The following is a 26036-nucleotide window of genomic DNA, read 5'->3' as shown; positions in this document are numbered from 1 at the left end:
CCTCCCCCAGAGGTGCTGGCTCAGCCCAGGCTGGGGCTGGGGCCGGGCTGTGCCGACCCCGCAGGGTCCTGGCACGAGGGTCTTGCCCCCACGCTCAGGCTCAGACCAACACTGCACTGGGGCAGGAAGGGATTTCTGCCCTGCTCAGATGGGGGAAGGTTTGCTTTCCTCTGTAGTGGGGGCGCTGGGGTCTCTCTAGCATCTGTGGATGCGTTCAACACACTGGCAGGACACCCTGCTTCTTGGGGGCAGGGGTGGGCGATGCCCAGGGCTGTGCCAGGGGGGCCTGCGGTGTGTTACTCAGAGATCAGACACGGGGTTTGTCTGCGCTGGTTTGGATGGGGCTGACCCTGCCTCAGGCAGGGGCTGGACTGGACGCGAGCCCCGGACGTCCCTCGTCTAGGAGCCGCGTTGCAGGAAGCTGCAGGGGCCGAGACCAGGCCTGCGCCTCTCCACGCGCCCGCCGGCGGCTTCCTGCCGCACGCTCACCGCGTTCTCCTGGCTCTCCTCGTCCGGGGCGAGCGGGCGGAAGCAGTGCCGGATCACGTCGTTGAGGCTGCGCACGTACTCCACGCGCTCCTGCAGCTCGCCCATCTGGCCCTGGTACTGCTGCAGCTGTGGCGGGGTCTGCTCGTCAGCGCCGGGGGCTGGTGCCTCCCCGCCGGCCAGCCGGGGGTCCGAGCTGCCCCCACCCCCGCCCCGCGGGGCCGCACCTTGTGGGAGCACTTGGCGACGGTGAGGATGTCGGAGCCAACGCTGCGGTACAGCTTCAGCACGGTGCTCAGCTCGGTGATGAGGACCTTGCTGCGCAGCGAGGCCTCGTGCAGCGCCAGCGCCTGGAGCTCGGCGGTGATGCACGCCAGCAGGGGTGCTGGGGCAGGGGTGGCGCGGGGTCAGGGCCCTGCTGCCCCACCACCCTCCCCCCCTGCCCCACCGAGGCCCTGCGGGCCCCCCCCCAGCCATGCACCGGTCTCCTGTTGCAGGCTGCTGCAGTCCACCAGGAAGAGGCGGTTGCGGGTGACGACGGCGGGCGGCACGTCCTGCAGGCGCCGGGCCCAGGCGCGGAGCTGGGCCACGTGCTCAGCGTAGGAGCTGGGTGGCTGGCCCCGCATGACCTCCAGCGCCGCGGGGCTCCAGCCCTGCACGAAGGCGTGCACCTCGGCCACCCAGGTGTGCTCCCGGCACAGCTCCCGCGTCTCGTCCAGCGCCGCCTGCAACCGCAGCCACGGCTCAGCGCGTCGGGCAGGGACGATGCTGCCCCAGCTCCCGCGCAGCGCGCTCTGCTGGGGCGGCGGGGCTTGGCCCCCCCTCGGAGGGCCTGCCTCCTTCCTGCCCTGGTCCCGACGGGAGGGCCGGGCCCCTGGGGCAGCTCGGGAGCAGCCTGGCATGGGATGGGTGCCTGGGCTGTCGCTGCCCTGCAAGGGGGCAATGCATCCCCCAGGGACGGGGAGCAGCGAGAGGGGCCGCGGCCCAGGGACCCCGAGTGCGGGGGGTGGGGGTGGGGGTGGGACCAGGCCCCGGCGACGCAGCGCTGCGCTCACCGCCAGCTGGGCCCGCTGGGCGGCGCGGGCCGCCTGGATGCAGCCATCGGTGCGCAGGTCCTGCTCCAGCTGTTCCCACGCCGGCTCTGGGTAGTGGCCGTGCACCCGGCGCCCCGTCACCTCCAGGCCCGCGAGGGGCTGCCTCGGGGCTTGCTCTTGTGTGCCCAGCGCCTCGTCCCACAGACTGGGCAGCAGCTCCACGGGGGTCCCCATGCTGCCCTTCCCCGCCGCCCAGAGCGCTGCGCATGGGGGGCAGTGTGAGCCCCCCGGCCACACGCAGCAGGGACCAGGGCGGCCCCTCTGCTGCGGCTGGGGGCAGGGACGGGGCGGACGCTGCTCGGCCCCGGGGCTGCGGCAGGGCGAGGGCACCCACCGGTCAGCGGGTCCAGGCCTGGGGCCATCCCCGCCTCCGAGGCACTTGACTTGGACACTGAATCCGGCGGCTCCTTTCTGGCCTGGCACACCTGTGGGGAAGCGTGGGCCACAGCGGGTCTCCAGGGCCCGGCTGCAGCCCCCACGGCTCCCGCAGGCCCGGGCCTGACGCGTGACGGAGCAGCCCCCGGGCGGGCAGGCCCGGCAGCTGGGGCGGAGGGCACTGACCTCCAGCACCGACTCCAGCACAGCGTCCAGCGCACCCAGCAGGGTGTCCTCCAGCGCCTGGCGCGAGGGGAAGGGCACCAGCTGGTTGTCGGCATCGAAGACCAGCTGCACCCGCAGCACGGCTTCGCGCCCGGCGCCGTCGGCCTGCAAGGGCGGGGGGGTGGTCAGCGCAGGGACGGCCCCAGAGGCCCAGCCAGGGGAGCCAGGCCGGTGCCCCCGCCCCGCACCTGCATGACGCGGCCGACGAAAGCGGTGACCTGGTCTTGCACCACGGAGACCAGGCGCTGGGCCACAAGCAGGTTGACGAGCCGGGCCAGGCTGCCCAGTTGCCCCAGCCAGCGCTCAGCCGCCCGGTGCCACCGCTGCATCCCCTCGCTCTGCAGGCGCTGCTGGTGCGCGGACCCCCCGGCCTGGGGGTGCGCGCAGACCTGCGTCCCGCCCTGCCGCCCCCGCGCCATCCTGTACGTGTCATTGCGCACCTGCCGGGGTGGCCCCACGTTTGAGGGGGGGGCCACTCGCTCCCGGCTTGCCTGCCCCGGGACGGAGGGCGCCGGGACAGGGGGTGTCCCCAGTGGGGGGGCTGCAGCCCTTTTGCTGCGCCGTGCTGGGCTGCCCGGGTGAGGGGCCGGCCAGGCTGGGCTCACCAGCTCCAGGATGGTGGTGCAGAGGGCAAGGCAGCGGGCCAGCAGGCCACGCGCACGGCTCTTCTCCTGGACCAGGGCCCGCTGCAGCTCCGAGAAGCTGAAACCGCAGGTATCGTCCTGGGGCAGCCAATGCACGGACCGCAGCTCCTGCAGCAGCCTGCGCGGGCGGGCGAGCAGACAGGGCTTCAGGTGAGCCGACCCACCCCGCCTGCTCCGGGGGGACGCCCAGGCCCTGCCAAGCCCCAGCACCCGCATCCCCTCCAGCAAAACCGCGCGCCCCCGGGCAGGGGAGCAGACCCCGGCCCCACGGTGCCTTCGACACGGACCCGGAGCCTCGGCACGCGCACCTGGAGATGTGGAGCAGGGCAGTGCCGAAGTGGGGCACGGCCTGGAGCAGGCGGGCGCGCAGAAACGCCTGGCGCTGCTGCATCCGCAGGCACCGGGTGCTCCGCTGCCAGCTGCCGGCCGGAGAGACGAGAGGATGGGGCAAGGCCCGGCTTCCAGCCCGCCCCCCGCCACGCCCCAGCCCGGCCCCGACACTCACCGGGCAAAGGCCGCGCGGAGCAGGCAGTGGCGGAAGACGGGGATGCTGCGCAGCAGCCCCCAGAGCACGGCCTCCCGGTGCCACGCGCCCAGCGCCAGCGCCTCGGCCCCCTGCCCCGGCTGCACGTGCAGCACGCCGAAGGGCGAGAAGACGTAGTGCTGCGGGGCCGCCCTCGCCTTGGGCACCGCGGCCAGGCTGTAGGGCCTGCGGGCGAGAGCGCCGGCTGGGAACGGGCGCCCCGGCGGGGGGGCTGCGCCGTGCCCGTCAGCCCGGGGAACGGGCCCTCCGGCTGCCTGTTACCGGTAGTGGCGGCCGGCGGCGACGTTGAGGTAGGTGACCTCCGCCCTGCCCAGGGGCTTGTCCCGCGCCAGCGCCTCGGCGGTCTGCAGGCCCGAGCGGGGCGGCGCGGGGCCGGGGGAGCCGGGCCGGGGCCTGCAGGGCGGCGTGGCGGTGAGCGCGCCCCGCGGAGGGGCAGGGCGCGGGGACCCCCGGCCCCCAGGAGCCTGCAGGGGCGGCCCCGGGCTGCCCCCCCCGTCGGGCGGCTCCATGCCGGCGGCTGCGGGGCCGTTACTAGCGACGCGGAGGGGCGGGGCCGGCGCGAGCCCCGCCCCGCCGAGGCCCCGCCCACACGCCCGCAGCCGAGTCGGGGGGGAGGGGGGATGGTTTATTGCGGCGCCTGCTGCTACGTGCCGGTCCCGGCGGCGGCGGCGGCGGCGGCGTCGAGGTCGGCGGCGCGGCGCTGCACGAGGGCGGGCATGAGCCGCACGTAGGCGCGCATCAGGCGGTGGTTGGCGCGCACCAGCTTGCCCGCGCAGCGCTCCACGCACGAGTCCTGCGGGCAGGGGAGGGCGGGGTCAGCGCGGAGGGGGCCGGCCGGCGCGGGGGGGGCGGGGCGGGGCGGGGCGGGGCGCCCGCACTCACCTCGGGGCGGGTGAGCGGCCGGCAGCCCATGTCGGCCACGCAGCGCGCGAAGCACAGCTCGGTCATGCGGTTGTAGAGCAGCAGGAAATCCCGCAGCTGCAACGGAGCAAGGGTCGGACCAAGGGCACCCGCCCCGCGCCCCGCTCCCGCGCCCCCCCCCGCCCCGCCCCGTCCCGTCCCCGCGCTGACACTGCGGAGCTGCTGCTGCTCCCCCGACTGCTCCATGCCCGCGCGTGCCGCCACTTCCGCCTGGAGCTGACGCCAACACCACCCCCACTTCCGCCCTTCTCCCGGGTCGGGGGGCAAGTCCCTTCCACCCGCGCGCTGGCTCCAGGCCTCTCGTCACTTCCGCCCGCTTCCCGGCGCACCCCTGCCCGGGCTCTGACGCCTCTTCCGCTGTGTTGCGGGGGGGCGCCGGAGCCGAGCGGGGATCGGGGCCTCCCGGGGGCACCCGGCGGCGCCGGAGCAGGTGCGGAGCGGGAGCGGGCCCAGGGAGGGGGCGGGGACAGGTGAGCAGGGGGCGGGGCCGGCGCGGGGGGGCGGGGCTGGGGACGTGGCCGCGGGCGCGGGGCCAGGATCGGGGCCGGCCGGCCGGACGCACCCCCGCCCCCCCGCAGCCCCAGGATGACGGACGCGCTGCTGGGCAAGGCGGCCACCATGGAGATCCCGATCCACGGCAACGGCGACGCGGGCGGCCTGGCCGAGGACGACGGGCTCGAGCAGGTGCGGGGGGGGGGCGGCCGGGGGAGGGGGTGGCACTGCCGCGGTGGCGCTCACCGCAGCCCCCTCCCCTCCCCTCCCCTCCCCTTGCCCAGGACCTGCAGCAGGTGATGGTGTCGGGGCCCAACCTCAACGAGACCAGCATCGTGTCAGGGGGCTATGGCGGCACCGCCGAGGGCATCATCCCCACGGGCGCCGGCAAAGGTGGGGGGCAGCGCGCGCCTCCGCCCTGGGGCGGGGGGCTGGCGGGGCGGGGGTCGGACTCTGCCCCGGGGACCGCCCGTCAGCCGTGCTCTCGTGTCCATCCCTTCGCCCCCACGCTCGTGCCCTCGCCCCTCCCGCCCCCGGCCTGGCCCCCCCCTTCCAGGCCGTCCCGTCCAGCCTCGCTGGCCCCAGGGACCCTTCGTGTCACCCAGCGACTCCGCCGCCAGCCGCATCGCCAGCCAGGCCGGCGCGCCAGCAGGTACCGGCCCCCGCCGCCCGGCCCCAGGACCTCGCCACCCCCGGGCGTCAGCGCGGGCAGGGTGCAGGGTGGCCCCCCGCCCCGCTCACCCCTCCGCCCGCTGCCTTCCAGGCGCCGGTCTGCACCCGCCTCACCCTGGCCCAGCCGCCGCGGGTGAGGAGGTCGTCAGGGGCATCGCCGTGGAGAAGTTCGACATCGTCAAGAAGTGGGGCATCAACACGTACAAGGTGGGTCCCTCGGGGTCGGCGCGGGGCTGGGGGGCGCCTGCGCATCAGTGCTGACGCCCCCCGCGCCCGCAGTGCACGAAGCAGCTGATCTCGGAGCGGTTCGGGCGCGGGTCGCGCACCGTGGACCTGGAGCTGGAGACGCAGATCGAGCTGCTGCGGGAGACCAAGCGCAAGTACGAGTGCGTGCTGCAGCTGGCGCGCGCCCTCACCAGCCACTTCTACAGCCTGGTGCAGACCCAGCACGCCCTGGGCGACGCCTTCTCCGACCTCAGCCAGAAATCTCCCGAGCTCCAGGTATGTATGTGGTGGAGGCCGGGATTGGACCCCCGGGTCCACGGTCTCCAGGCCCCGCTCCCGTTCCTGCGCCACGGGTGATCGCTGGCCCGCAGTGGCAGCTGGGAGGTGACCGGGGTGCTGGCCTGACCCTGCGCTGTGCCCGCAGGAGGAGTTCGGCTACAACGCGGAGACACAGAAGCTGCTGTGCAAGAACGGGGAGACGCTGCTCGGCGCCGTCAACTTCTTTGTCTCCAGCATCAACACCCTGGTCAACAAGACCATGGAGGACACGCTCATGACCGTCAAGCAGTACGAGACGGCCAGGTGCGGGGTCACCTTTTGGGCTTGGAGAGAGATGGAGGCCAAGGGAGCGGCGTGGAGTGCAGGGGGATGGGGGGGGCGCAGGGACCAAGGTGGGGTGCAGGTGTTGGGTGAGGGGCACAGGGGCCAGGAGCACGGGCAGGAGGGCTGGGATGCTAGGGCATGCAGGGGGCTGGGGCTTGGGCAGGCTGCGGGCACCCTGCAGCGGGCGGGCCAGGTGGGGATGCTCTCTGTGACCCGCGTCTCGCCCCCACCGGCAGACTGGAGTACGACGCGTACCGCACGGACCTGGAGGAGCTGAGCCTGGGCCCACGGGACGCCGGCACGCTCTGCCGCCTGGATGTCGCCCAGAGCCAATTCCAGAGCCACAAGGACAAGTACGAGAAGCTGCGTGCCGACGTGGCCATCAAGCTCAAGTTCCTGGAGGAGAACAAGGTCTGGCAGGGAGTGGGGGGTCTGTTCCCAGCCCCCAGAGCTGGGCTGGGGGCAGCACTGGGGGGGCGGCCACAGGACATGGCAACTGCTGGGCATCGGGTGTGGCAGAGTCTGGATGCTGTGTGCAAGGGTAGGGGGGACGGCAGGAGAGACCTCCCTGGCATCAGTGAGGTGTGGGACATGCCCAGGGTGGGGGTGGTTCTTGGGGGCGTCCAGCTGCAGTGACGCCTGGAGTGCGCGGGGACGCCCAGAGCAGCCCCCGCCCCGAACGCCCTTGGACCTCCCAAGGGCCTCGTGCCCAGAGCAGGGGCAGGAGGCGGCCGAGCTGCACCCAGCCCGAGCGCGGCCGGACACAGCTGGGAGCTCGGGCTGTGCAGCGTGGGGGGTGCGGGTCCCACTGGCTGGCCCCAGGGCTAGAGCAGAGGCAGCTGGTGTTTCCCGACCTCCGGGCTTTCCTGCTGCCCCGTGGGGTCGGGAGGGAATCGTTTCCACGTCTTGCTCCTGGGGTCAGGGGTTTTCTCCCCTTCCCCAGCAGCGCTGGGTGCTGATGCAGTCCAGGCCATGGATGGGGACTGGACTGTGTCGATGCTTTTGCTGGGACCAGCCCTGCAGGGTCTTGCCTCGCCGCGCTGGGGGCAGGCAGGGCTTTCTCCCGGTCAGCTCAGGAACAGACGGGTGGCCAGGCAGCGCTGGTTCAGACCGAGCTGACCGGCGCAGAGCAGGGGCCAGGCCCTCGGCCCTGCGCTAGGCGGCTGCGGGGGGGCTGTGGGACTGAGCCCTGCCCCTCTTGCCCCCAGATCAAGGTGATGCACAAGCAGCTGCTGCTCTTCCACAACGCCATCTCCGCCTACTTCGCCGGCAACCAGCAGCAGCTGGCGCAGAGCCTCAAGCAGTTCAACATCAAGCTCAAGACCCCAGGAGCGGAGAAGCCCTCGTGGCTGGAGGAGCAGTGAGCACCCGCCTGCCACCGGGCCGCCATGGACTTGAACTCTGACCTCTGGCCCCAGGCCGAGCCAGGCCAGGCTGGGCACGGTGGTGAACGTGCGGGACGTGGCCAGGTCTGACTTGCCCCTGCCTGGGCCCCAGCTCCGGGGTGAGCAGGGGCCTGGGCCCCTCGGGGCAGCTGCCCTGGCCAGCACCACTCCGCTCCCGGACGTGGGACCCTGCCTCGCCCCCTCCTGCCAGCCCCACGGCGGTCCCTGCCCCTCCCTGCCGGGCATGGAGCCCCGCTGCCCTTCCCCACAGGTGCCCGACCTGTGCCGAAACCCTGCCCTGTCCCGCTGGGACGAGGGCTGCGGACACTGCCCTGGGCGCCTGGGTTCCCTCGCAGGCTGGGCAGGGGCTGGGGTCCCGGCCGCCGGGGTTTCGCCCCTGGCTTTGGCTCCTGTGCCAGAGGGGTGAGGGGCAGTTCTCGCACTCTGTTCCTAAACGCTGCCCCCACCCCTGGGCCGCACACTACGCTCCTGCTCCCCTGCTCCCAGCTGCTCCAAGCTTGACCCCGGGGTGGGGGGCGACAGGGGCCTGAACACTAATCATGGGGGCTGGAGCTCCCCCCCACCAGCAGATCCAAACTGAGGTGGTTGGGCCTGATCCCACGAGGCCTCAGGTTGGCGACAAGCAATTTGGCGGGGGGCAGACCCACCCCAAGGACCAAACAGCGGCTGCGCCTGGGCCTGGAGCGTGTGCACGTCTGCACGTGTGCATGCGTGTGGCCGGCATCCTGGGGGGAGGGTTCAGGCACGTCCCCCGTGTCCCACTGCCTCAGCCCCGCACGGTGGTACCTCCAGCTGGGCAGGTGCAGCCCCCAACACGGGCACTTTCTCCTGTGACACTAGGAAAGAAACAGTTCGTTTTTGTTGCTAAATTAATGCCTCGACCCGACCCCCTTATGTCGGTCTGACCCGCCCCGGCCCCCTGTAACTTCCAGAATAAACAGTACGGTACAACTCGCTCTGCGCCTGCTCGTGCCCGGGGCTGGGGGGACAAGGGGACGTACTGGGCTGGCTGGGGAGGGGCCCCCACCATCTGCACCCAGATTCATGGGGGGCAGCTGTGGAGCCCCCCACGGGGCTGCGGGGCAGCTCTGGTTGTGCAGACACCAGCCGTCCCCCCAGGAGCCCCTCGCTGCCCGGCGGGGCTGCGCCCCCTTCCTCAGTGGCACCTCTGCTGCAGCCTGGGGCAGAGCTGGGGTGGGGGCAGGGGCAGGGGCAGGCCTGGCCGGGCTTCCCGCGCCCCGGGGGCCAGACCCGTGCAGGGAGGCTCCAACCCGCGGGCCCCGCTGCCCGCAGGTGCGCGCGGTTCCCGGCCCCGCCCCGCCCCGCCCCGCCCCGCCCCGCCGGGGGCTGCTCCCGCCGCGGGCCGCGGCCGGTGCGCGTGGACGCGGGGTCTCGGCGCTGCTGCTCGTGCCCATGGCGCCGCCGCCCGCCCCGCCGCCGCCGCCGCCGCCCGCCGCCCGCCCCGCGCCCGCCCCGTCGCGGGCCCGGCCGCGGCTGCGGCAGCTGCACTGGGCGGCGCTGGGCGAGGCGCGGGTGCGGGGGCGCCGCACGGTGTGGGGGGCCGGGGCCGGGGCCGGGGCCGCGACGGGCCCGCTGGACCGGCGGCGCTTGGAGGAGCTGTTCGCGGAGCCGCCGGCCGCCCCCCGCGGCCTCCCGCCGCTCGGCCGCCCCGCCGGGCAGGTGGGCGCGGGGCGGGGCGGGGCGGGCGCGGGGCCGGGCGGGGAGCCGCGGCTGCCCGCCCCGTCCGTCTGCTCCCCAGGTCCCGCTGCTGGACGCCAAGAAGATCCTGAACTTGGGCATATTCCTGAAGCAGCTCAAGAGGCGAGTGGGGCCGCGGGCTGGGGGGGCCCGGGGCGGGGGTCTCCTGGCTGACCCTGTGCCCCCCCAGGCCAGTGCGGCAGGTCGTGGAGGACCTGCGCGACGGGGCGGGCGCGCCCTACGGCGCCGAGAAGCTGCGGGAGCTGCGCAAGATGCTGCCGGACGCGGAGGAGGTGATGGGGGCCCGCGGGGTGGGGCGGGGCGGGGCGGGGACGGGGCCCCCACTCCCCGCTCCCCCCGGGCTAACCCCGCTGCGCCCGCAGGCCCGGAAGCTGGCGGCCTTCTGCGGCAGCCGCGAGCGGCTCTCGGAGCCCGAGCTCTTCGTGCTGCTGCTCAGCGAGGTGCCCGGGTGAGCCGGCCCGGGGCAGCGCGGGGCGGGGCGCGGCGGGGCGGGGCGGGGCGGGGGGGGGGGTGTCCCCGCAGGGGCCGGGGCGGGGGGCACGCGAGTCCGGCCCACAGCGCCGCAGCGGCCCGTGCTCGCCTGCCCCCAGCTACGCGCAGCGCCTGGAGCTGCTGGTGCTGCGGGAGGAGGTCTTCCCCCGGCTCGCCGCGCTCCGGTCGTCCGTCCAGGTGCAGCGCGCCGCCACCGCCGGTGCGTGGGGCAGGCTGGGGCGCGCGGGGCTGGGGCTCGGGCCCCGGCAGGCCCGTCACCCTGGTCCCCTCTCCGCAGAGCTGCTGGAGTGCAAGGAGCTGCACGCCGTCCTGCACCTCATCCTGAGAGCCGGCAACCACCTGAACAGCGTGAGCGCAGGGCGCCGGGGCGGGGGAGTGGGAGCCTGGCTGCCTGGCGTTGGGCCCTGCCGGGCGAGGCCTGGGGGCCGGGAGCCTGCGGAGGGGGCTGCCGGCGCTGGCGCAGGCTGCCAAGGTGTCTCTGCTGCCAGGGCGGCTACGCGGGCCAGGCCGCTGGCTTCCGCGTGGCCTCGCTGCTGCGGCTGACGGACACCAAGGCCAACAGGCCGGGCCTGGACCTCCTGCACTTCGTGGCCCTGGTGAGTGGGCGGGGCGGGGCGGGGCACGGCTCCCCCCGGGCGGGGCACAAGCGCTGCCTGCCCCTGGGGCCTCCCGGCCCCGGCCCCGGCCCCGGCCCGCACCTCGCTTCCCCCGCCTGTCCCCGCAGGAGGCCGAGAGGATGGAGCCAGGCCTGCTGGACTTCCCAAGCAAGTTGCAGCACGTGGGGCCGGCCTCGCGGTGAGCGCGGCAGAGCTCTCCGGGGGCACCGGGGGGCTTGTGGGCCGTGGGGGGCGGGAGGTGTCCGCCTGCCCCGACTCCCCGCTCTGCCCGGCAGGATCGCGGAGCACGACGTGGCGCAGGAGCTGCAGGGCCTGGCGGCGCGGCTGGCGGGGGCGCGGGCCAGCCTGGAGGCGCTGGGGCTGGGGGCGCAGCTGGGCCCCTTCGTGCGCACGGCCGAGGCGGCGCTGGGCGAGGCGCAGGCCGCCCTGGCCCGGCTGCGGCTGGCGGCTGCGGCGCTGCTCGACTTCTACTGCGAGGACCCGGAGCGCGGCAGCCTGCAGGAGCTGTGCGCCGTGATGCACACCTTCGCCGCGCACTTCCTCGCCGCCGTGCAGGTAGGCCCGCGGCGCCCTCCAGCACGTGGACTGAAGGGCTAGCTCGGGGGGGGGGGGGGGGGAGCAGCCTGGGTCTCATCCCCTCCGGGGGGGGGCCGGGCAGGTGCCGGGAATCTCCCAGCTCCGCGCGGGGGGGGGGAGTCGGGCGGTGGAAGGAGAGGGCGAGGAGCCTGGCTCTGGTCCCCGCCCCGGGGGCCAGGAGGTGCTGACCCCCCCTCTCTCGGCAGGAGAACGAGGCGCGGGCGCAGGCAGAGCAGCGCCGAGCGCGGCTGGAGCGGGAACGGCAGCAGAAGCGCCGCTCCGTCGCCACGTGCTCGGCCCGCGACGCCGCCGGGGACCTGGCCCTGCTGCTGCGGCCCCCGCCCCGGCCCCGCGGCCCCCGCCCCGCGTGCCCCGCCCCACGGCCGGGTCCCAGGGCCGGCGACAGCGCCACGCTCCCCCGGTGCCACACGGTGCCCACCCTGCCCGAGCCGGTGCCCCCCCCCCGCGCTCAGGGGCAGGTGGAGATCTTCGGGCAGGGCCTCCAGGCCTGGCTCCCGGAGCGGCCCCCGGCTCCAGCCCCAGCAGCGCCCCGGGCCCGGGCCCGCTCGCCCTCGGCCTCCTTCCACTTCTCCAGCCTCTTCCGCAGGAAGGGGGGGCAGGACCAGCCCGTCTCCCCCGGGCCCCCGCCCCAGCCCCGTGACGGCTCTGCCCTGGGCGGCTTCTTTCGCCGCCTCAGCACGGCGGGGGAGAGGTGGCGCTGGGCCCCGTAGCCCAGAGGGGGTCAGCCCCCCCCCCCCCGCGGGGCGCCTGTGCCCCCTGGCCTGTCTGGGACGGGGGTGGGCCCGCGCGCCCTCCCTCCCGCTGCTCTCGGGATGTTTTTACTGTTTGCTAATAAAAGGTGAGAATTGCTCCCTGCCTGGGCGCCTGCTGCTTCTTGGGTGGGGGTGCACGGCAGGGGCTGTCTGGTGTTTCTGGCCTCTGGGCTTCGCTGGGGTGGGGAAGGGATCCTGCCCCAGTCCTGCTGCGGGGGGCGGGGCTTTCACCTCCCCCCCAGCCCTGGGTGCTGGCCGCAGCCCCCTCAGGGCCAGGTGGGGGGGATGAAGGGATTTCCCCAGGGTTGGTGCAGTGGGGGCCCCGGGGCCGCAGCAGGGCAGCCCTGTCCTGCCCCTCGAGGAGGGCCTGGGCAAGGGCTGTTTGCACCCTGTTTTATGGAGCGGGTGGAGGGGACGTGGGTAGAGCTGGCCTGGTTGTGACCCCCCCGCCGCCCCTGACCCGGATGACATGGGGTCCCTGCACCAGCCCACGACCCCGAGTGCGGGGCAGCTCCTCGGCACCCAGGATCCCTGCCCTCGCAGCCATCCTCGGCCCTGCCCCACGGGGCCTGGGGCGTGCAGGCGATGGCCCAGGCACAGGGGCAGCGCTTGGCGCAGAGAGACGGGCCTGCGCGCCCCCAGTTCTGGGGTCCAGCCCCCAGCAGCAGCAGCCCCTGCTCCCCCGGGGGGGCGGGCCCCTCGTGTGTCCGGCTGCCCTGCCTCATGCCAAGGCAGCCCCGGGACCCTGCCTGTGCCGCCCCGAGCACGTGCGGCCTGGCTCGGCCCCAGTCGGTGCCCGCGGTGCCCGGTGGGCCGAGCTGGGTGCAGGCTGGGGGGCTGCGAAGGGAGTCCGGGGGGAGCAGCGGCAGGCGCATGGCGCTGGGGCTCGGCGTGCTGCGGCTCGCAGCGCCCGGGGCCGGACGCCGGGCTCGCCGCACGGGCACGCCGGGAGCGCGGGTGAGCAGCCCCGGGCCAGGCCGGGCCTGGGGCCTGCTCGGGGCGGGTGCCAGCCCTCCTCCCCCCGCGCGCCAGGACCGGGTGCGGGGGGGTCTGGCGTGAGCTGCCCTGCGCGTCCCTGCTGCCGCCTGCGCCGCGGGGCCTCGCCCAGCCCGGGGGCCGCCCCCTGCCCCGGGTGACCCCTGGTCATGGCCGGCTGGGGCAGGGGAGACCGCGCTGCATCCCGCCGGGCTGGGCCCGTGGGGGGGCTCGGCTCACCCCCGCAGCAGAGCGGGGCGGGGGCAGCGGCTGTGCCCCCCGCCCCCGCCCCCGTTCTCCTGCCAGGCTGCGGTGACGGCCCCCAGCCCCCGGGAGCCACCCGTGCCAGGCCCCGGGGCTGGGGTGGATGCCGGGGGGAGGAGCTCTGGGGGCCACGCGGGGGCTCGACCCCGCAGCATGCTGGCGGGAGGGTCTTGCCCCCACCCCCGCACTGGGGCAGGGAGGGATTTCCCCCGCTCAGACTGGTCTGCACTGGGGGGGCTGGGCGGGGAGGGCCGGGTGGGGCCAGGCCGCCCGCACCGGGCGGGCCGCTCCCTGCGCAAACACACGTTCAGGGCGCGGGCGGCCGTGCCAGGTGCGGGCGGTTCCCCCCTCCCCGCCCAGGTGCTGGGGGGGGGGCGCAGCTGGAGGCACGTCCCTTCGGGAGTTGTTCCCATGGTAACCCCCCCCCCCCCCGCACTGCGGGCTCGGGCTGCTGCGCGCACGGGGCGTCCCGCGCCGGCCGGAGCGCGGGGGGGAGGGGGGGCGTGAGGGGCGGGGCCACGGCATCCCCTCCCCCCGCACGGCGCCCGCCCCCCCTCCCCCTCCCGCCGGCAGACGCGGGGATGCGGTGAGCGGGGGCCCCGCCCTGCTGCAGTCCGCGCCGCCGGGGCCGGGGATGCGGGATCGGAGCCGGGCAGCGCCCGCAGCGCCCCCGCACCGCGCCGCCCGCGGGGGGCCCTGAGCCGCGCCGGGGTGAGCGCGGGGGGCGGGGCGGGGCGCGCTGAAGGTGACAGCGGCGGGCCGGGGCGGGGCCGACCCCACTGCGGCACGGCCCGGGGGGGCGCAGGGGCTGCGCGGCCTTTGTGCGGGGGGGCGCGGGCACGTGCGGGCCCCGCAGGGGGCGGGGCGAGGCGGGGCGGGGCTGGGGGGCAGTGCACCCCCCGCGCAGCGCTCGGGGGCGGGGCCTCGCGCGGTTCCGGGTGACGTCGGCGGCGGCGGCGCGCGCAGGCGTGCTGGCGGCCGGGGCGGCGGTGCGGCGCGGCGCGGCGCGGCGGCGGCGGCGGCGGCGGCGCAGCGCCCCCTGCGGGCGGGGCCGGAGCGGTGCGGGGAGGCCGCGCCCGTGACGCCCCGCGCCCCCGCAGGCGAGTCCCGCACCGGCCCCGCCGCCGCCGCCGCCGCCGCCGCCGCCGCCATGGCCAAGCGCGAGGCCAGCGCCAGCCCCGTGGTGCGGCAGATCGACCGGCAGTTCCTGGTCTGCAGCATCTGCCTGGACCGGTACCGCAGCCCCAAGGTGCTGCCCTGCCTGCACACCTTCTGCGAGAGGTGAGCCCGGCCCCGCCCCGCCCCCTGACCCCTGACCCCGGCCGCTGCCGGAGCCCCGCGGCCTGCCCCGCCTGCCAGCCCTCAGCCTGGCTCTGACCTCGACCCTTGACCCCCACCCGGCCGCTGCCGAGCCCCGAGGCCCCGCCCCCGCCCCCTGCCATAGCCCCGCGGCCCCGCCCCGCCTGCGCACCTGCCAGAGGTGGGCCTGGCTCCGCCCCCTGGCCCCGCCCACTGCCATAGCCCCGCGGCCCTGCCCTGCCTGCACACCTGCCAGAGGCGGGCCTGGCCCCGCCCCCTGGCCCCGCCCCCTGCCATAGCCCCGCGGCCCTGCCCCGCCTGCACACCTGCCAGAGGTGAGCCTGGCCCCGCCCCTGGCCCCGCCTACTGCCATAGCCCCGCGGCCCCGCCGTGCCTGCACACCTGCCGGAGGTGAGCCTGGCTCTGACCCTGACCAGTACCCCAGCCCCAATATGCTGCCCCGCCTGCACACCTTCTGCGGTAGGTGAGCACGACCTTGACCCCGACCCCGACCCCCATGGTGCTGCCCTGGCTGCGCACCTGCGAGAGGTGAGCCTGACCCCCAGCCTCTGGCTCCAGCTGGTACCGCCGCCCCAAGGTGCTGCCCTGCCGGCATCACTTCTGTGAGAGGTGAGCCCACCCGGCTGGCCCCGTAGCCCCGAGGTGCTGCCCTGCCGGCACACCTGCGAGAAGCGACCCCGGCCCCTGACCCCTGCGCCAAGGCGCTGCTTCAGTCTGCGCACCTGCAAGAGGTGAGCCTGCCCTGGCCATTGCCATAGATTGCCTCACCGTGCCGCTCGGCCTCCACGCTTGCCGGAAGCGAGCGTGATCCTTGACCCCCGACCCCTGACCCCGACTGGTACTGCAGCCCCAAGGTGCTGCCCTGCCCACACACCTGCGAGAGCTGAGCCTGACCCCGACCTCTGACTCTGACTGGTGCCGCCACCCAGCAGTGCCGCCTTGCCTGCGTCATTTCTGCAAGACGTGAGCTTGACCCCTGATCTTTGACCCCGACTGGTACCACGACCCCAGGGTGCTGCCCTGTCTGCGCACCTGCGAGAGGGGAGCCCCTCCGATCCCAACCGGTACCGTAGCCCCACGGTGCTGCTCCACCTGCACCCCTGCGAGCGGTGAGCCTGGCATTTGACCCCCGAACCTGACTGGTCCTGCAGCCCTAAAGCGCTGCCTTGCCTGCACACCTGTGAGAGGTGACCCCGAGCTCTGCCCTGTGCCGTGGCGGGGGGGGGCTCCACTCTGCCGGCCCCGGGGGCAAGGGGCCGGAGCAGAGCAGCAGCCACGAGTCCACGGTGCCGCCCTGGGGCAGGGCCCCGCCGCGCTGCTCTGTGCACCCCAGAGTCTCTGCCGCCCCACGGTACTGGGGGGCGCCAGGCATGCTGGGAGGAGCCGTGGTCCATCCTCCTGCTCTCCGGCTAGCGCTGGCGGTGCCGGGGGGGCGCGCCGTGCCCGTGGCTGTGGCCGCCTCGCCCCCCATGCTCGCGCGCCGGGCTGGGGTGCCCCTGGGGCTGTGGCCGGGGGTCAAGGGTGACTGACAGGGTGGGGGCCGGTGACTGACGCTCACTCTGTCCCCTGTGCCTCGTCTCCCTGCAGCGACCCCCGCACCCCTGTCTGTCAGCCCGCCCGTCCCCCCCCGGCTCCCCGTCTGTCTGTCTGTCTGTTGCTGCCAGCGTCTGTCTGTCCAGCTGATGGGCCCCCCCCCCCACCCCACCCCCGCCGCGCCAGGCCTGATCCTCTTGTTGTGCCCGCTCTGCCCCCCCAGGTGTCTCCAGAACTATATCCCGCCCCAGAGCCTGACCCTGTCGTGCCCCGTGTGCCGCCAGACCTCCATCCTGCCCGAGCGCGGCGTGGCCGCCCTGCAGAACAACTTCTTCATCACCAACCTCATGGAGGTGCTGCAGCGCGACCCCGACCCCGCGGCCGCCCGCGACCCCGCGGCCGCCGTGCTGGGCTCCGTCAGCGCCGTCACCGGCCAGCCGCTCTCCTGCCCCAACCACGAGGGCAAGGTGGGTGCCGGGGCCGGGGGGAGGCTCGGGGCTCCCGGGCCGGCCCTGACCGCCCGTGGCCCGCTGTGCCCGGCAGGTGATGGAGTTCTACTGCGAGCCCTGCGAGACGGCCATGTGCCGCGAGTGCACGGAGGGCGAGCACCGCGAGCACCGCACCGTGCCGCTGCGCGACGTGGTGGAGCAGCACAAGGCCGCGCTGCAGCAGCAGCTCGACGCCATCAAGAGCAGGTGCCGGGGCGGGGGGCCGCGCTCTGGCTCGGGGTGGGGTGGCGCGAGCGTGGCCCTGACCCGCGTGCCCCGCAGGCTGCCCCAGCTGACGGCGGCCATCGGGCTGGTGACGGAGATCAGCCAGCAGCTGGCCGAGCGCAAGAACGACGCCGTCTCGGAGATCTCCAGCACCTTCGAGGAGCTGGAGCGGGCGCTGCAGCAGCGCAAGGGCGTGCTGGTGCGTGACCTCGAGGCCATCTGCGGGGCCAAGCAGAAGGTGAGGCCCCCTCCCCTCCCCACTTCCACCTGCCAGCTCCAGCGGAGCCCCCCGCCCCGGCTGACGTGGCCGCCGTGCCCCCGCCCCGCAGGTGCTGCAGGCGCAGCTGGAGGCCCTGCGGCAGGGCCAGGAGAACATCGTGAGCAGCTGCACGTTCACGGAGCAGGCGCTGCACCACGGCACGGCCACGGAGGTGCTGCTGGTGAAGAAGCAGATGAGCGAGCGGCTGAGCGAGCTGGCCAGCCGCGAGTTCCCCGAGCACCCGCACGAGAACGCCCAGCTGGACTGTGTGGTGGAGACGGACGGCGTGCGCAAGTCCGTGCTCAACCTGGGCGCGCTCGTCACCACCAGCGCTGTGGCGCACCGCACGGCCGCCACAGGCGAGGGGCTGCGGCACGCCGTGGTGGGGCAGCCCGCCTCGCTGGCCATCACCACCAAGGACAAGGACGGCGAGCTGGTGCGCAGCGGCAGCGCCAGCCTGCGCTTCACCGTGACGGGGCCGGACGGCAGCACCGCCGAGAGCGAGGTGCTGGACAACAAGAACGGCACCTACGAGCTGCTCTACACGCCGCGCCAGGAGGGTGACTTCCTGCTCTCCATCCTGCTCTACGGGCAGCCCATCCGCGGCAGCCCCTTCCGTGCCAGGGCCGTCAAGGCCTCCGACGTGCCACCCTCGCCTGACGACGTCAAGCGCCGCGTCAAGTCTCCCAGCAGCGGGCACATCCGGCAGAAGGCCGTGCGCCGCCCCTCCAGCATGTACAGCAGCGGCAAGAAGAAGGAGAACCCTATCGAGGACGAGCTCATCTTCCGCGTGGGTGAGTTCGGCCGCGGGGGAGCCTGGGGGGCGCTGGGGCCACCTCGGTACCAGGGACGTGGGGCCTGCAGCGCTGCGCGGGCAGGGCAGGGAGCCCCCGTGCCGGCCTGTGGCTGGGAGCTCGGTTTGCCGCGCTGCGGGGCAGCCTGTGGCACGGGGTACGTCTGCGTGGCTGGGCTGGGGCAGGGAAGGCTTGTATCGTGCAGTCTGGCCACGTCGCCCACTCCAACATCCGCCCTGGACCTGTAATGCCTGCCTTGGCAGTCCCATCTCTGCCACCGGGCCTGGGGGTCACCGCAGGGGTATCTCTCTGGGGAGCCCGGGGGGGCTGTCCAGAGCTGCCTGGCAGGCGTGCAGTGGAGGCAGGGTGCTGCTGTCCCTCTGGCAGCCGCAGCCTTGTGCACGGCAGCATTGCCCCCTCCCCGTGCTGTCTGCAGGGGCCGTGAGGGTGCTGGGGGTCTTGGCGTGCAGGGGTAGGAGGCTGGGAAGAGCCCTGGGCGGGGGACACGTGTAGCTGGGGCCTAGATGCAGCAGACCAGGGCTGCGTGGGGTGCACAGGCCACAGGGGAGGGTGCCGGGGCAGTGCCGGCTGTGGGGCTCCCGGATGGGGGCGGGTGCCGGGCTGGGGCCTCATGCCGGCCGCGTGTGCTGCAGGGAGCCGTGGCCGGGAGAAGGGCGAGTTCACCAACCTGCAGGGCATCTCCACCTCCAGCACCGGGCGCATCGTGGTGGCTGACAGCAACAACCAGTGTGTCCAGGTAGGAGCTTCGGCCTCCTCCCTCCCTCTTGCCCCATCCCGCCCCCGCTGACAGCCTCGTCCTGCCCCGCCCCAGGTGTTCTCTAATGAGGGGCAGTTCCGGCTGCGGTTTGGGGTGCGGGGTCGCTCCCCGGGGCAGCTCCAGCGCCCGACTGGCGTCACTGTGGACACCAATGGCGACATCATCATTGCCGACTACGACAACCGCTGGATCAGCGTCTTCTCCCCTGAGGGCAAGTTCAAGGTGAGGCTTTAGCCCAGGGCAGGGCGTAGTGGCAGGGCTGGCGCCCCCACATGCCACATTGGGGCTGGACCCCGGTGTGCTGCAGGGAGCCCAGATGGGGCTGCTGCCCAGGTGTGGATGTGCATGATGGTGCCCAGGGCCCCGTAACACCCGTGGGGAGCAACCAGGAGCTGGTGCAGTGCGGGCAGCTTCCACAGTGCTCCCTTCCCAGTCTGGGACAGGAGGCAGGGGTATTGCTGGGGGAGTGGGGGGTCAGGCTGGTGCCTGGTCAGGGGGTGGGTACCAGCCTGCTGTGCCCTTGGGGGGCACCGAGCGACTGGAGCAAGGCAGTGCCTCTGGCCTCGGCAGCCGGTGTTGCTGGTACTGGCCCCGGATTTCATAGATTTCATAGACATCAGGGCTGGAAGGGACCTCGGGAGATCATCGAGTCCAGCCCCCTGCCCAAGGGGCAGGAAGTCAGCTGGGGTCATAGGATCCCAGCAAGATAAGCATCCAATTTACTCTTGAAGGTGTTCAGTGTAGGTGCTTGAACCACCCCCGCTGGCAGACTGCTTCAGACCTTGGGGGCTCGGACAGTAAAGAAATTCTGCCTTATGTCCAGCCTGAAACGGTCTTGCAGGAGTTTGTGACCGTTCGAGCTCGTCATCCCTTGGGGCGCTCTGGTGAACAGACGTTCCCCCAGATCCTGGTGGTCACCCCTGATAAACTTATAGGTGGCCATCAGATCCCCCCTGAGCCTGTGCTTTTCCAGGCTAAAGAGTCCCATGGCTCTCAGCCTGTCATCGTAAGATCTGTTTTCCTGACCTCTGATCATGCGCGTGGCTCTCCTCTGGACTCTCTCAAGCTTCTCCACGTCCTTTTTGAATTGTGGAGCCCAAAACTGGACGCAGGACTCCAGCTGCGGCCTCACCAAGGCCGAGTACAAGGGGAGAATGACGTCCTGGGATTTGCTCAAGAAGCATCTATGGATGCACGCCAGCATTTTGGTCGCTTTACTAGCCGCAGCATCGCATTGCAGGCTCATGTTCATCTTGTGGTCAATGATGACCGCCAAGTCTTTTTCTTCTGTAGTGCTAACCAATGTAGCACGGCCGAGCCTATAAGGGTGCTGCAGGTTTTTCCTCCCAAGGTGGAGAACCTTGCATTTTTCGGTGTTAAACACCATGAGGTTCTCGTCTGCCCATTTGCTGAGCCTGTCCAGGTCAGCCTGGATCACCCGCCTATCTTCTGGCGTGGATGCTTTGCCCCAAAGTTTGGTGACATCGGCGAACTTGGCCAGTCCACTCCTGACTCCAATGTCCACATCGTTAATGAAGATGTTGAACAGGATGGGTCCCAGGACAGAGCCTTGAGGGACCCCACTGGTCACAGGGCACCACGATGAGTGACTGCCATCTATCACAACCCTCTGGGTCCGACCACGGAGCCAATTTCCCAGCCAGCGGATCGTGGTGGAGCCAAGGCCACAACTGGGCAGTTTGGCCAAGAGGTGATCGTGGGATACCAGATCAAAAGCTTTTTTGTAGTCAAGATATATGACATCAATCTCTTCTCCCTTGCCCAGGTGATAGGTCACCTGGTCATAGAAGGAAATGAGATTGGTCAAACAAGACCTACCCGCAACAAACCCGTGCTGGCTGTCCCTCAGGATGTTAGCCTGGGCCAGTCCCTCAAGGATGGCCTCCTTAATAAACTTTTCTAAGATCTTCCCCAGGATAGAAGTCAGGCTCATGGGCCTGTTGTTAGCCGGATCCACTCTCCTCCCTTTCTTGAAGGTCGGCACCACGTTGGCCTTCTTCCAGTCTTCGGGCACTACACCAGAGCGCCAGGAGCTCTCGAAGACCCGTGCCAGGGGCTGGGCTATGACGCTCGCCAGCTCCTTGAGTGCCCTGGGGTGCAGGTTGTCAGGGCTGGCTGACTTGAAGGTATCCAGCTTCTCAAGGTGTTCCTTCACGAGGTCAGCATTGATGGAGGGTAGGGGATCCCCCTCACCCAGATCTCCCTGTCCCATAGCAGGCATGGGCATCCCGTGTGACTGATGAAAGACTGATGCAAAGTACCTATTTAATAGGTTGGCTTTTTCCTGGGCGTCGGTTGTCAGTTGTCCCATCTGGTTTAGCAGGGATCCAATGTTGTCCTTGCTTTTCCTCTGGCTCCCCACATATCTGAAAAAGGACTTTTTGTTGTCCTTGATGCCTGAAGCTAGTTGGAGTTCAGTTGCAGCCTTGGCTTTCCTGGTTTGCTCCCTGCAGGACCGGACCAGCGCGGAGTAATTCTCCTTGGAGGTGAATCCCGTCCTCCATCCTTTGTAGGCTTTCCTTTTTAGCCGTAAGAGGTCCGCTAGGTCCCTGGAGAGCCAGGGCGGCTGCTGTGCCCTCTTGCTGCCTTTCCTCCATGTTGGAATAGATTTAGCTTGTGCACTGAGGATCGCTTCCTTGAGAAGCAACCACTCTTCTTGAACTCCCATCTCCCTGGGGTCACGGTCCCTGAGGGCCTGACCGACAAGCCTCTTGAGCTTGTCAAAGTCGGCTTTTCTGAAGTCGAGGACTTCTGTGTTGCTGACTGACTTGCCAGCTTTCCGGCGGATGGTGAAGGTGATCAGCTCGTGGTCGCTGTCACCCAACTTCCCATCAATCACTAGCTCGCCGATTAGGTCGTCCCCCGTAGCCAGTACCAGGTCGAGCAGCGCTTTGCCTCTCGTTGGCCCATAGACTTCTTGAGTCGGGTAGAGGTCATCCACGCACGAGAGAAAGCTTTGCGACCGCTCGGATTTTGCTGAGTGATCTTCCCAGGAGATGTCCGGGTAATTGAAGTCACCCATGACAACCAAGGTCCTGGAGCAAGCGGCCTCAGTCAGTTCCCGGGCGAACTCCTGGTCAAGCTCAGGACTTTGAGTGGGAGGTCTGTAGTAGACTCCCACTGTTGTGTCCCTTGTGCCGTGTTCCCCACGAATTTTAACCCAGAGGGTCTCTAGCTGTCCATGCCAGTCACCAACATCAGCTTGCAGGGACATGTAGCTTTCCTTCACGTAGAGAGCTACGCCCCCGCCCCTTTTGTCACCACAATCCCTCCTGTCCAGGGTACAGCCCTCTATACCCGTGGTCCAGTCATGGGTGGAGTCCCACCAGGTCTCCGTTATTCCAGTGACATCGTATTTCTTTGCACTGAGCAGGGGGACGAGCTCGTCCTGCTTGTTGCCCAGGCTCCTGGCATTAGTGTACAGGCAGGCAAGTGTGCCCTTGGGGGCTCTTGCCTTGCCCACAGATTGTGCCAGGGCTGGGGCAGGGGTGGGCTCCCTTAAGTGCCTTGGTCCGCTGGCTTTGCAAGGGCCGTTCAGCAGGCCAGCAGTGGCGGTAGTCCCCCCATCCCCCGGCGGGCTTAGTTTAAAGCCCGGTGGCGCAGGTCAGCCAGCCTGGCTGAGAAGAGCCTCCTCCCCAGGGGAGAGAGGTGGAGGCCATCTCTTCCCAGCAGCTCGCTGCCTCTCTCGCCAAAGAGCGGGCTGTGGTCATGGAGGCCAAAGCCTTCCCGATGACACCAGCGCCGCAGTCTTTGGTTCACCGCGTGGATCCTCCTCTCCCTCCTCAGCCCATAGCCCGAGACTGGGAGGATCGACGAAAACACCACCTGAGCTCCCAGACCCCTAACCCCCCTCCCAACTCCCTGTAGCGCCTCATGACCTGGCTGGGGGTGCTCCGAGCTGTGTCATTGGTGCCCACGTGAATAAGGAGCATGGGGTAGTGGTCTGTGGGCCGGAGGAGCTGCGGGATCCTCTCCGCAATGTCCCGGATGCGGGCTCCCGGGAAGCAGCAGACTTCCCGGGCTAAGGGGTCGGGGCGGCAGATTGCCCCTCAGTGCCCCGCAGGATGGGGTCTCCCACAACAAACACCTTTCGCTTTGTCCTGGGGAGAGCGGGGCCAGTAGCTGCGGTCGAGCCTGGGCTGCCTGTGGGAGCCGGCAACTGAGCAGGCTCTGCCGGGGCTGCAAGAGGTGCGAACCTGTTGCTAAGCTCCGGCGGGGCAGGGGCCTTGGTGCGGCGGGCCTTGGGGCCCTTGACCACCTCGGTCCGTGCCCCTGACTGGGCAGAGCGGGAGGTCCCAGAGTCCTCCTTAGTCGCGGAGGGAGACGGAGCTCTCCCCTGCAGCTCCCGGGGGAGAAGGGCCTGGCAGTAGGAGTCTGTCTCCTGCTCACAGTCCCTGATGGCACGCAGTCTCTGGACTGTGGCCTGGAGCTCCTCCCGCTGGCACGCCAGAGACCCCAGTAGGGAGCAGACCCTGCAGGGCCTGGTCCCCAGGGCTCAGTGTGGTGCTTACGGAGGTCTCGCCTGGTTCTGGACGCTGGCACAGCAGGGTTGCGGGTGCAGGGGCTGGGGCTGCGTCTCGGGCTGGGGCTGCGTCTCAGGCTGGGCCTGACGTATGTGTGGTGCTGCAGACCAAAATCGGGGCAGGGCGGCTGATGGGCCCCAAGGGCGTGGCTGTGGACCGCAATGGGCACATCATCGTGGTGGACAACAAGGCCTGCTGCGTCTTCACCTTCCAGCCCAACGGCAAGCTGGTCACCAAGTTTGGCAGCCGCGGCACGGCCGAGCGCCAGTTCGCAGGTACCTGCCGTGGGTCCGGTCCTCGCAGCAGGAGGCCACTGAGCCGCTCCGATGGCTGGAGCGCTGGCCTGCTGCTGGATGCCTGGGTCCTCTTCCAGTTCTGGAGGAGAGCAGGGGGTGCCAGGACACCTGGGCTCCTAGTCGTGAGATGGGAGTGGGGTCTAGGGAGCCGTGGCCCGGGGGGTCCCGGGAGCCTGGGCACCTGGGTTCCTCCAGCTCTGGCAGGGCAGTGGGTGCATTAAAACAGCTCTCAGAGGGGAGTGGGGCCAGCTGGGATGCAGCAGAAGCAGACTGGGAGCCCAGATGCTGGCGTTCCCTCCTGGCTCGAGGGTGAGGCCTGGTCCCTGGTGGGTCCGGGAGGTCCTGGGGTCCTGCTACCTCCACCCCCTCGGTCTCTAATAGAGCTGGGGCTGCTGTGGTCACTCCCTGTCCTTTCCTGCCCCTGGTCCGGGTGGTTGCCCTGAGCCTGGCTCAGAGCCTTTCTCCCCGCAGGGCCACACTTTGTTGCTGTGAACAACAAAAATGAGATCGTAGTGACCGACTTCCACAACCACTCGGTGAAGGTGAGCCGCAGCAGCGGGGCCACGTGCCCCCCCCTCCCTGCCTGCCCCGTGAGGCCTGGGGGGGGTCAGTGTCCCATCCTCTCCCTGCACAGGCAGCCCCGGGTCGGGAGAGGAGACCTGTATCCACGGGCTGGCGGGGTTGCCTTGGCGGCGGACCCCACTCTGCACACTGAGCATCCCCTGCTCCAGCCAAAGCTGAGACCCACCCCCCACCCCCACTACCCCCATCTGGGCCTTGCTGCCTCAGCCAGGCCTGGGACCCCCGAGGTGGGGGATGTGACACCCCCCTGTCCCCCAGGTCTTCAGTGCGGATGGCGAGTTCCTGTTCAAGTTCGGGTCCCACGGCGAGGGCAACGGGCAGTTCAACGCCCCAACTGGCGTGGCCGTAGACGCCAACGGCAATATTATCGTGGCTGACTGGGGCAACAGCCGCATCCAGGTACAGCCCTGCTTGCCCCTGGGGCCACCAGCTCCTAATCCCTGGCTCCTGCCCCAGAGCCCAAGGCCCCGGTTGGAGGGAGCTTGGCCCCCTGGGCTGTGGGAGGGGACAGGCTTGCCAGGGTCACGGGAGAGGGGAAGGGGTTGGGGGGTGCTGCACTCTGGGTCCTCCTGGGGTTGCAAGCCTTGCTGGGGGGGTGCTGGGGATGCCCTGGGGGATGGGGCAGGGCCCCCCGTCCACCCCAGGGGGGACAGCGGGGCCTGCCCCCGCCTCCCGCAACGCTGTGTCCCGCAGGTCTTCGACAGCTCGGGCTCCTTCCTGTCCTACATCAACACGGCGGCCGACCCGCTGTACGGCCCCCAGGGGCTGGCGCTCACCTCGGACGGACACGTGGTGGTGGCCGACTCTGGCAACCACTGTTTCAAGGCCTACCGCTACCTGCAGTAGCAGCCAGGCCGCGGGCGGCCATGTCCTCGCCCGCTGGGCCTGCTGGCGCCAGCCGCCTGCCCACGTGCCACGGACACTGGAGGCTGCAGCACCCGGGCCCCTGCCCCGGCACCGCTCGGGGTTGGCCCCCCCTCGGCCTTCTCCATGCCAGTGCTGGCAGCCGGGGGCTGCCCCTGTCTTGCCCCTGCATCGCCTGCCTTGGGTGCTGCTGGGGCCTGGGTCCAGGGGAGGTGCTAGTGGGGCTGGGGGCTGCCCCCTCCGCTGTGGCTCTGCCCCCTTCTCCCCAACGGCGCGGGTGTGATCTGCACTTTATTGCTAGTGCTGGGGCAGGGCCAGGTGCCAGGGGGGACTCCTGCCCCTGTGCCCCCCAGTGATGCCAAGGCTGTCCTGGCTTTGTCCTGCCTGTGCAGGGACCTGCCAGAGCCCAGAGGAGGGGGGCAGGGCTGGGGCAGACCAGGGGGGGTCCTGGAGCTGCCCTCATCTCCTCTGTTGTGTAGGAGACGGTGCTTCCCCGGTCCTGGGGGGGTGATGCTGCGGGGTTGTGGGGTGTGAGCGTTGAGCCTTGTGCATGGTGGCGGGGATTGGGTCTAGCCCCTGCCCCCCCCCATCCTGGGCTCAGCAGTACCCCCTCCCTTTCCTTCCCTCCTTGCAACCCATAATCGTGGTTTTGCACCACCCCTTCCTGGCACCAGCTGCCCCCCAGCAATAGCAGCAGTCCCCCCACCCCCCCGGGCTGTGGAACCAGCAGGGGGTCCAGGCCCCTGCCCCCCACCACAGGCTCCTCCTGTCCCTCCCCTGCTTTGAGCCCCTGCCTGGGGCCAGCCAGTGCCCCCCACTTGCCGGCCCCGCGGCGCCGCCATACGCTAACAAACTATATGTACAAAATAAAGTATTCTGAACAGAGCCCTTGCCTCCTGCGCCTGCACCCGGACCGGCACGAGGCCGCACTGCTGGGGGGGCGCGCAGTCGGGCGCGGGGCCTGGCCCCTTGCACCTGCAGGTGTGAATAAAGCTTCTGGTCTTGGCAGCCGAGCGCCGGCGGGCTGGGAGGGCGTGGTGCCTGGGGGGGGAGGGGGCGCAGGGGCTGCACTGGGGGTCCCTTCTGCAGGGTGGGGGCACTGCGGGCATGGGGAAGAGCCACGGAGACTCGAGGAGGCCTGCACGGGCTGGGCGGGACACTGCTTGGCACAGGTGGCTTGTGCCAGCTCAGCACGTCCTGCCCCCCCGGTGATTCCCGGCAGCCGGACAAGGCCTGGCTGGACCCGTCAT

The 26036-nt window shown here is 71.5% G+C and overlaps 5 protein-coding genes across 27 annotated transcripts in view; 3 read left to right on the top strand and 2 right to left on the bottom strand.

Annotated features, from left to right (window-relative positions):
* DNHD1 (dynein heavy chain domain 1) overlaps positions 1–4001 on the bottom strand; it is a 33325-nt gene extending 29324 nt beyond the window's left edge. For 11 of the 12 annotated variants that reach the window (XR_016439709.1, XM_090031012.1, XM_090031014.1 and 8 more), the window contains exons 1-11: positions 3630–4001; positions 3330–3533; positions 3133–3243; positions 2786–2942; positions 2369–2620; positions 2142–2285; positions 1915–2005; positions 1542–1780; positions 968–1211; positions 714–871; positions 490–615 (exon numbers count right to left, since the gene is read on the bottom strand). Coding sequence is in view for 11 of the 12 variants with exons in the window: in XM_090031012.1 (XP_089887138.1) it covers positions 490–615; positions 714–871; positions 968–1211; positions 1542–1780; positions 1915–2005; positions 2142–2285; positions 2369–2620; positions 2786–2942; positions 3133–3243; positions 3330–3533; positions 3630–3877 (1974 nt within the window). In the remaining variant the exon portion in view is untranslated. The remainder of the gene's footprint in view (positions 1–489; positions 616–713; positions 872–967; positions 1212–1541; positions 1781–1914; positions 2006–2141; positions 2286–2368; positions 2621–2785; positions 2943–3132; positions 3244–3329; positions 3534–3629) is intronic. The other variant, XM_090031017.1, reaches the window with a different exon arrangement.
* Positions 3979–4572, bottom strand: TIMM10B (translocase of inner mitochondrial membrane 10B). Its single transcript, XM_090031045.1, has 3 exons — positions 4440–4572; positions 4251–4346; positions 3979–4161 (listed from the first exon to the last, which is right to left on the bottom strand). Exons 1-3 carry the CDS (start codon positions 4473–4475, stop codon positions 4012–4014), a joined length of 282 nt encoding a protein of 93 aa, XP_089887171.1. The 5' UTR covers positions 4476–4572; the 3' UTR covers positions 3979–4011.
* A 27-nt stretch (positions 4573–4599) lies between these two features.
* Positions 4600–8643, top strand: ARFIP2 (ARF interacting protein 2). Of its 2 annotated transcripts, XM_090031040.1 has the most exons (9): positions 4600–4719; positions 4868–4973; positions 5066–5174; positions 5338–5433; positions 5545–5660; positions 5733–5954; positions 6103–6260; positions 6518–6692; positions 7490–8643. In XM_090031040.1, exons 2-9 carry the CDS (start codon positions 4875–4877, stop codon positions 7643–7645), a joined length of 1131 nt encoding a protein of 376 aa, XP_089887166.1. In that variant the 5' UTR covers positions 4600–4719; positions 4868–4874; the 3' UTR covers positions 7646–8643. The 2 variants fall into 2 exon arrangements, with proteins under 2 accessions (XP_089887166.1, XP_089887167.1); XM_090031041.1 differs by lacking the exons at positions 4600–4719; positions 5338–5433 and having other exon boundaries at positions 4773–4973.
* A 415-nt stretch (positions 8644–9058) lies between these two features.
* On the top strand, positions 9059–11949 carry LOC149875672 (FH2 domain-containing protein 1-like). Of its 7 annotated transcripts, XM_090031036.1 has the most exons (10): positions 9059–9367; positions 9447–9508; positions 9576–9678; positions 9769–9854; positions 9997–10097; positions 10176–10246; positions 10387–10494; positions 10623–10693; positions 10791–11070; positions 11298–11949. In XM_090031036.1, exons 1-10 carry the CDS (start codon positions 9101–9103, stop codon positions 11820–11822), a joined length of 1674 nt encoding a protein of 557 aa, XP_089887162.1. In that variant the 5' UTR covers positions 9059–9100; the 3' UTR covers positions 11823–11949. The 7 variants fall into 7 exon arrangements, with proteins under 7 accessions (XP_089887162.1, XP_089887163.1, XP_089887159.1 ...); XM_090031037.1 differs by lacking the exon at positions 9997–10097; XM_090031033.1 differs by having other exon boundaries at positions 9576–9854.
* A 1707-nt stretch (positions 11950–13656) lies between these two features.
* Positions 13657–25671, top strand: TRIM3 (tripartite motif containing 3). Of its 5 annotated transcripts, none has more exons than XM_090031025.1 (12): positions 13657–13814; positions 14204–14384; positions 16180–16423; positions 16500–16651; positions 16727–16907; positions 16999–17722; positions 18376–18479; positions 18555–18722; positions 23151–23319; positions 23812–23882; positions 24181–24321; positions 24616–25671. In XM_090031025.1, exons 2-12 carry the CDS (start codon positions 14254–14256, stop codon positions 24766–24768), a joined length of 2238 nt encoding a protein of 745 aa, XP_089887151.1. In that variant the 5' UTR covers positions 13657–13814; positions 14204–14253; the 3' UTR covers positions 24769–25671. The 5 variants fall into 5 exon arrangements, with proteins under 5 accessions (XP_089887151.1, XP_089887152.1, XP_089887153.1 ...); XM_090031030.1 differs by lacking the exon at positions 13657–13814 and adding an exon at positions 15356–15532 and having other exon boundaries at positions 14218–14384; XM_090031028.1 differs by lacking the exon at positions 13657–13814 and adding an exon at positions 15353–15532 and having other exon boundaries at positions 14218–14384.
* The last annotated feature ends 365 nt before the right edge of the window (positions 25672–26036 follow it).

The sequence above is a fragment of the Crocodylus siamensis genome, chromosome 1, assembly GCF_052110815.1.
Source record: "Crocodylus siamensis isolate JL-2025a chromosome 1, ASM5211081v1, whole genome shotgun sequence".
NCBI classification, from domain to species: Eukaryota; Metazoa; Chordata; order Crocodylia; family Crocodylidae; genus Crocodylus; species Crocodylus siamensis.
The sequence above is the reverse complement of the archived record's forward strand: the minus strand, read 5'-3'. Positions and strand labels throughout refer to the sequence as shown.